Genomic DNA, 8,454 nt, shown 5'->3' with positions numbered 1-8,454 from the left:
AGAGCCTGGAATAGGCTTCCCAGAGAGGTGGTGCTCTCATCTTCCCTGGAAATCTGCAAGAGGAGACTGAATAGGCACCTGGCTGGGGTCTTATGACCCCTCCCACCCCCAGTGCTCCTTCCTGCCCATGGCAGGGGGTCAGACTAGATGATCTATCTAGGTCCCTTCCGACTCAATGATTCTATGATTATTAAGGTAGGCTTATAGTTTTTCATGATGGGCCACAGCCCATGACCCCATGGCACATCGAATATATTGGTCTATGTCACACAACAGGGGGAGAGAGATGCAGAAAAGGAGAGTGAATTTGGTATGACCAAAGATTTTTACCCCTGCTGTTTTAGCTGGGATGATCTAGTTCAGGATGCTCCTGCTTTGAGTAGGGGGTTGGACTGCATGACCTCCTGAGATCCCTTCCAACCCTCATTTTCCATGAGTCTGATTCTATGTGCCTGTTTCACTTGCAGTCTCCAGCAGTTAAGGTCTAGGAAGTTCTGATTCAAAGGCTGGATCCCTAATTCCTATGCTCAGGAGCTACCGGTGCCTCTTTTCCAAAAATCTGTCCTGTCTGTTTTTGAATTTGGCTGAACTGTCACATTCTGCAACATCTGGTGGCAGTAAGTTCATACTATGTGGAAAAAACCCCTTCCTTTTATTAGTTTTAAACTTACTACCTGTTAGTTTCATTTTATGATGCCGAATTCCTATATTGAGAGAGAATACAAGGAATGAGACATCACATTTATGGACAGGAATGTAATCCATTGAGGAAATGTAAGTAAGTGGAATATTGCACATGGAATTTAATGAGGGTGTTAGGGAAGATGTACAAAAAACTCCAGTTAGAACAAGCGGTCAAGATTAACTTTACTTCAACTCGGGGATAAGACTAGTGATAATATGGTGTAGTAGTACACACATGGCATGTATATAGGAGGTGTTTACTGCAGAGTTGACTAATTAATTCTTCAGTAAAATGTCACTGTTTACACATGCAGTGCTATTAGGATGGAGTAAACTAATTAACTCTGCTGGATAGTACTGCCAGACAAAAGTACTATCCTACAGTAGAGTTACTTACTGTGCTGCAACACACATGTAGATGCTGATGGGGCTGGCAGGGACACAAGGGTGTCACACCCTTGGGACACAAGGTTGTTGCATATGCTGGCTAGCCCCACACTGAAGTATTCTCATGTCCCGGCCAGCCTCTCTGAAGCATACTGAGGTGTGGGGAAGCTGTCTTGGGCTGGCAGGCTGACCCCCAGGACCCTCTGCCAGCCAAGGCTGCTCTGCACTTAACTAAAGAACTAGTTTACGTGTTAGGAAAAATACTTTTATAAGTATACTTATAGATATGATATAGTAATCTGAAAAATACAGTAATCAAAATAAGACTTCAGACATATATCAAAGTAGAATTAGTAGAAAATTGTAAAATCTTTACTTTCAAATGGATGATTAGTTCTGTACTTATAATGGTTAATTTTTTTTTTACTTTTCACATACATTTTTGCCTTGATCTGAACCACATATTGCTTTTTTATAGGATATTTTTGTTTTGTTGTATTTTGAGTTGAATATTATAATATCATAATTTCATAATTTGCCATGGACATAGACTGAACAATAAAAGCATCATGTTATGCTTGTTTCAGTTTTTTCTACTTGCTTGCTATCCAACTAGAACTGATTGAACTATCTACATTTTTTTAAGAATGAGGATCAGTTTCTTCATGATGAAGTTACATCTTCTGTCTCACAACTTGCAACAAAGGTAAATATTTTTTCTTTATGTATGTAATGAAATTTGTTTCATGTTTCATTGTTCAGCTAATGCATGTTAAGAACATTCATATTTTTCACGTGTACCCTGAACTCGGTGTCCAGGGATGTTGAATTCCACTGTTTTGTATGACACCTGGCAATCTCTTGTTATTCTGTACGAAGTGATATGTTTGTTTTGTGCTAGCTATTGCTTTGCAAGCATTTGTAATGTATTTATTATTTTAGTAACTTCTTATAAGAGTGTATAAAAGAAAAATATATCTTTTAACAACTATGCAGTCTTAACATTTTCCTCCAAAGTAGGAATGATAGGAATAAGTGAGATAGAGGACTAAGGAACATTTCTGATGTTGGCCAGAACAAGCTATGAAAATGTATGAAAAATATTATCATAACTATCATATGCAACTTTCTTAGCTCAGCTGGCTTCCGACTACATATTGAGGGACCTTATTTTACATCTCATACAAAAGCAAGTTATTTTAATTTCTGCAGCCAGTTTCTTTTCTTTTTCTTTTTTTTTCTCTTTTGTTTTTCTAATGCTCTAAACATGCATCAGGTTAATGTTCTTAAAATGCATTAAAATAGCAAATGAGGTTGGTATTAACTATTATATGTAAGAATTTGTTTTTAAATTCTGTATGTATTATTATCAATATTAAACAAAGCATTTAAATAACTGCATTAGTGTAAGAGGAACCATATTTACCCAAATCCAAAATGACCCTATACTTAAGATGATCCCTCCCCAATAATTGGATTCTGGCTGTGGAAAATTATAACAAATTTGCACATCTTCCATGTATAGAATCTATTTACTGGGGGGTTGTCTTAAATTTGTTCCCCTCCCACACACTGCTGCAGTAGGGAAAGCAGTGGCAAGGGGGACAGGTAGTGGAGGGGAGAAACAGGGAGGACCAAGCAACTTGACTCCTGCCCTGCTACTTGTGCCTGTTTCTTCCCTCAACCCCTACTTACCCTTGCACTGATGGAGCCTGTGGTGCTGGAGCAAAGGTAAGCGGGGGAGGAGGGGGGCAGGAGAAGGCTTTTAGCAGCTGTTCTGTGCCTTCCCACCTTGTACTTGATTCCAAAGTGAGGGATTTTCCCATGTTAAATGGGGTAGGGGGAAGCTCGCCTTGAGATCAAGTAAATATGGCACTTTTCATTAATTTTGTATGAAGGTAGCCTCCATTTGCCGCACCTGTTCCTCTTTGTCCCATCTTGATACATGATATTTTTTTACTATAAGTAACACTTCAGGGTATACGGTAATTGTAATTTTGATTAATGTAAAGTATGGCAATAGAAATGTAGACTGTCTGTATCAAAAAGTAGGTTTTAATGATTTTCACTCCGCACACTAGACTTTAAATGCAAATAACTCTTTAAAAATTGGTTTATTTTGTTTATTTTTCAAGAAAAATTCTTCCAGTTAAACCAGTGTACTGCAATTACCATAAAAACTATTTTTTTTAACCCACTGCCGCCCCCCCCCCCACCTCACAGACATATGAGAATGTCTTGGCAACTCTGATTCCCTCTTAATTGGCTTATTCTTCAACTGTTAGCATCTGAAACATTTAATTTCTTTATCTGAGTAATCTAAACTTTAAAAACCCTGTGATGCAGTGACATTCTGAACTGTTTCAATGCTTGCTAAGAAGTTAATGAATTACACATATTGAGAGGGCTATTCATGTATTTTATGAGTCCTCATACTGAGGTAGCATAATTAAGGATAATGAAGCACAGCTGGATTTTTGTGACTCTTGCAAGGTATGACTTCATTATAGAGAAAGCTTGACGGTACCACACAGGGGGAAAAAGACTACTGACCAGCACTGAGGATGTAAATCAAAGCTAGCTGTCTAAAAGGTGTAGTTTAGCTTGCAGTTGTAGACCCTGAGCTTAGCTTTCACTCAGGTGCGAAGTTCCCTTCTTTGCAGAGAAGACTTGGGTCAAACCACTGCAGTGCTGAGTTTTATAGTGCCCTACTCTCAGTTCTTCCTGATGGAAAAACACAGTTGATTTAGAAAAGGCTTCTGTAGCATTTTATAATCTTTAGACACATGAGTGAGTGCAGACACTGACTACATAATAACAAAGGTTAATGTTTTTATGTGGAGATACTTTGATCTGGGGTAAGCTAACCTCAGGCTCAAACTTGGGACTCAGTTGTTTGAGTTAACTGTGCAGCAAAGATAAATCCACTGTCTCTAATTGGCCAGTCTTAGAAGAGTGAGAGAATGCAGCAGGTTTGTGAGATGCCTATTTCATGTTGAGTTTGGAATGGTGGGAATTTCAGATGAAGCCAGATGATAGGTCAGAAAGAGCAGAAGAGCTAAAGTTTGGCCAGTTGATCAAATCCTGAAATGTGTTTTGTTTTTTTGGGGCTCTTCAGATAAGGAGTATTTTTAATTTGTACCTACATTTAAATTCTTGTTTAATATCTGCAATAAATAGATACCTACGTAATTCATGGGGATTACACCCTGATTTCATGGGCAGAATGTGGGACTGGGTAGCTGTTTTGCAGGCAGAGTGCGGCAGGCCCTCCCCACGCCTCTGGCTGAGGGGACTGGATGGCCCTGCCACTTGTTGCTGATGCGTTGTCTGTCATGTGGCTCAGCATCTTGCTGCTGATTGGTGGAGAGGGACAAGGCTACATGACAGACGTCCCTAGCAGCCAATCAGTGATGAAAGACAGGAGCAGCAGCCATCTCGCTGGGAGCCCTTCCTGGGACTGCCCTCCCCATTCACCCCTTTCCCATCCTGGATAGCTGCTGCAGCTCTCAGTAAATTTTCTTTTCCCCTGTGGATTTCATAGATGCATAGGTTGTATGGAAAAGACCTTGGAAGATCACCTCCACCAAGCAGGAAAGACAACTGGGGTCAGGTGACCCCAGCAAGGTGGCTGTCCAGTCTCCTCTTGAAGATTTCCAGGGTAGGCAGTTGTACCACCTCTGGAGGGAGCTATTCCACAGGCTGGACACTCTTAGTTGTAAAGCAGTTTTCCTAATGTTGAGCCTGAAATGGTCTTACAGGAGTTGGTGACCATTATTCCTATTTTTCCCCAAGGGTGTCCTGGTGAACAGTTGTTCACTTAACCCTTGATGTATGCATTTTTGTAGGTATTGCCTGGATTTCACGGAATCCACAAAATCACAAATTTTGTAGGTCCCTAGTAATAAAGGTAGCTGTATTTATTATAAACAATGGAGAAAGCAATGTTTTGTAGTCAAGGTGTTTTACTATTATTAGATCCTGTTCCAGTTGCTTAAAACTTTACCAAATTTTGATTTGAATCTTTTTGCATCAGATTTTTTTTGTATCGGGCTGAGTCAGGAAGATTTTAGGACAAACAGTTTTGACTTCAGGAAAGAAATGAATGATCTGTTTAAAACAAAAAACAAAAAAACCTTGTTTTCGTGAGATACTCTAGAGCAGTGTTTCTCAACCCATGCGTCGCAACTCAAAAATATAAAAGGGTTGCAAACAAACTTTAAAAATGGATTGTTTCTTAAGGGAGAAAAATCTGGGAAACTGGCTTTTCCCCTCCAGCCTGCAAGGGACTGCTTGGGAACACCCACACACTGCAGGGCCAATGGGTTGGGACTGACCATTGATGTTTACAAATGGGCCCTGGTACAAAAAAGTTGAGAACCACTGCTCTGGAGCATGGATCTTTTGTAGTACAGTTTTCACATTTGGCTGAGTAGTCGGTCTGATGTCAGGGATGTGATTTTCATTGCATCTGAAAATCCATCCACATCTGCCTAAGTAATAAGCCTCTGAAAATCTCAGCTCATGCTTGCTCCTAGAGATTTGTTGGAATTTAGCAGGTAAATAAGACTGCTTGCAATGAACATGTTTCATCCTGTGAATGGTGCTGTACAGAGCAGGAGTCCCCAGGTAATTGTTTAGCTTATGCTCTTGATACTATCCAGCTGGTGTCCAGGCAGTCAGGAAGAAGTGGTTGGAGTGCATTGAGAAGTATAAATGGAGACTAACAGCCCAAGGAGATTTACTGTTCTGGTCAAATCAACGATCCCACATATTTTACTCTTCTGCCTTGAAGCCTTTGCTTGTCCCCACCTGCCATATATTTCTCGGACTTTGTCTCAAGTCTGACATCACTCAGCATAGAATTCTTTGAGGTCTTTGTATATTGATAACTTCCATTGTGCCATCAGTTAAATAGTTAAATTTATAAATGGTACTTTTTATGAAGGTTCATTTTGTACTCAGAGTCAGAATTCTGTATAGCATCTCTTTCAATTTATTTATTTTTAGTTGATTTGCCTTTTCAGTACTTAACTTTCAGAATTCCTGGTTGGGTTTTTTTTTTAATGTGATTCTTATTTTTATTGCTGTCAGGTCTTTTTTTTAATGGAAATTCCGGGCCTCTGGCCGAACTTTGATAACAAAATGTATATCTACATGAGAAAATTGACTTTTCACATGTTTTTTTCCTTCTGTGTAGAATGTTGTGTTTCATCTTATTAACTAAGGTGCCTGATAACTATAGAAATCTAACATACAATACATACATACACTGCATTGGTAAAGCATGTTGGTAAGAAATATTACATATTTGTATGCTTGTAAGAATTTATTTCTCTGTGGTAGCATGCACTAAGTGCTCAGAGATGTCTAAGGACATAAGATAGACATTTCCTACTCTTAGACTTTTACAGTCTAAGGACAAAGTTATAGACAGGAATAAATAGACACAGGTCTGAAGAAGGAGGTAATAATAGGCAATTGCAGTTTAGGTAAAAGTCACTCTGGATCATTATAGGTAACATGAAAGAAGATCTTTTAAGAGTAGAATAGGGATTATGTAGCTGAAATTAAGGAAACTGTACTTTGCATATACGGCTATAGGGGAAAAAATAAAGGGTGAAGGAGAACCTACTGGATAGGTGGATGAAGTTGGAAGCATTGGCAAAGCTGAAAGAGTTACGGAAGCAGCAGACAGCTTGCCTAAGGATATGTAGACTTCATCCTTTGCATATTCTTCCTGAAGTGACTGCTTGTGTTCCCATTGTTAACGCTTTTCAATAAAATAGCCAATAAAAAAGACTACTTCTGAAGCTGAGGATTTGGCCAGCAGAAGTAGAGGAATCTGTTCCAGGGGCTTGCCCATTGTGATAATCAGGACAGAATGGTTTCCCAGCCACCTGCCAGATATTTAATCATCAGTCTTATTGATTCTGACCAGTAGAAGGATTGTCTGGGAGCAGGTGTGTTCTTTAATTGTCTAAAATGGCAGATAAGGTGCACAAAATAAGGTTTTATGCTTGGCAGTTCTGAAGGGGATGCTCCTTGCTCCCAGTGGTTTACCCAATATAGGTTTGATTTTCATGGCAATATTGAACTTGCCAGGGATGTTCTCTGATAGGTTTCTGGCTTGTTTCTTAGAAGCACTTTAAGAAGAGTGGACTGTAATCTACATGGCAGATCCTTATTCCCACGGTCCATCTTTTAAAGTTACACTTTAAATGAAATCCTGAAATCTCATATTGCTGTGCTAGTCTTTAATAAAAGTCCTGTTTTTTAATTTGATATCTTCAGTTGGACTGTGCTGCTCTTAAATGGAATCCCTTTAATTTTGAAGGTCAGTTTTTGAATATATGACTTTAGCTCAGTGGTTCTCAATGTGTTTAGACTCAAGGCACCACTCAGAAAATGCCAGCTAGTTTCCTCTTGTTTTCTGATTTACAGAAGTCAGAAAGACCACAGGTCTGAATGTTTTCAACACTTAAAACCCTATTTCATATTTTTGGATTTATCTTTTGAATCATGTTTATCCACCTCACATTGTATGTCATCCCACAGCACCCTTGAAAGAATCTCAAGGTAACCCAGGTTGGGAATCACTGCTCTAGTCTAATGATACCAGTAAGTTTTAGACAATGAATTGTTTCTTTTACATTTGAGCTGTGAAACAGCCTTTGAACAGGCTTGGAATCTTCAAATCACCTTATTATCCTTATCATTCAATTTTTTCCCCCCTCTAAACACTTAATGTAAAATTCCTATATAGAGAGAGTACTTTTGACCTTCATATTGAAAGTTAAGAATTGTAAAGTTATACAGAGTACACGAAGTACAGAGGCAAAGTACAGAGTCAAAAAGAGTCAAAAAGGCTGAAGCTGAATTGATTTAATCTTCGCAAGTTAGTCTAACCTGTATAGATTGAAGCAATAAGCTAGTGAACAGACATTCAAAAGCCAGGGGGCACTTGTGCATGCCTCCCTGCTCGGCTTGAGCAAACAGCTTGGGCCAGGGCTAGCCTGCTCATCCTGTGATGTGGGATTTGTGCAAAGCATCCTGGGATGCTGGTGAACTGTGAGTTAACTTGAATTTGGAGGGAATTTGGGGCAGAAGTTCAATAAACCAATTTAACCTAAATCATTTATGTCTGATACTACATCCATCCAGATTCATCTTAAACTGGTTTTGACCATTTTGAAAATGGCTTATGTGCACTGAACTTCTGTTGTGTTGCAGATTTGAATGGGTTTATGATCACTTATACTGCTTTATATGTTTTCGGTTACTAACCAAAGACTCAACAGAGGTAACCTCATGGTTAAGGCCAAGTCAAATATTACTAGTTTAGCAGAAGCTTTACATCTTAATTTTGTCAAAAATATCATA

At 39.0% G+C, this 8,454-nt stretch overlaps 1 protein-coding gene across 1 annotated transcript in view; it reads left to right on the top strand.

Annotated features, from left to right (window-relative positions):
- The window catches only part of TDRP (testis development related protein), a 48,389-nt gene that overhangs the window by 21,152 nt on the left and 18,783 nt on the right, over positions 1 to 8,454 (top strand). Inside the window, exon 2 of the mRNA XM_019537478.1 lies at positions 1,718 to 1,777. Within this exon, the coding sequence (XP_019393023.1) occupies positions 1,718 to 1,777 (60 nt within the window). The remainder of the gene's footprint in view (positions 1 to 1,717; positions 1,778 to 8,454) is intronic.

Source organism: Crocodylus porosus, unplaced genomic scaffold (genome assembly GCF_001723895.1).
Source record: "Crocodylus porosus isolate Cpor-Errol unplaced genomic scaffold, CroPor_comp1, whole genome shotgun sequence".
Taxonomy (NCBI): Eukaryota; Metazoa; Chordata; order Crocodylia; family Crocodylidae; genus Crocodylus; species Crocodylus porosus.
The sequence above is the reverse complement of the archived record's forward strand: the minus strand, read 5'-3'. Positions and strand labels throughout refer to the sequence as shown.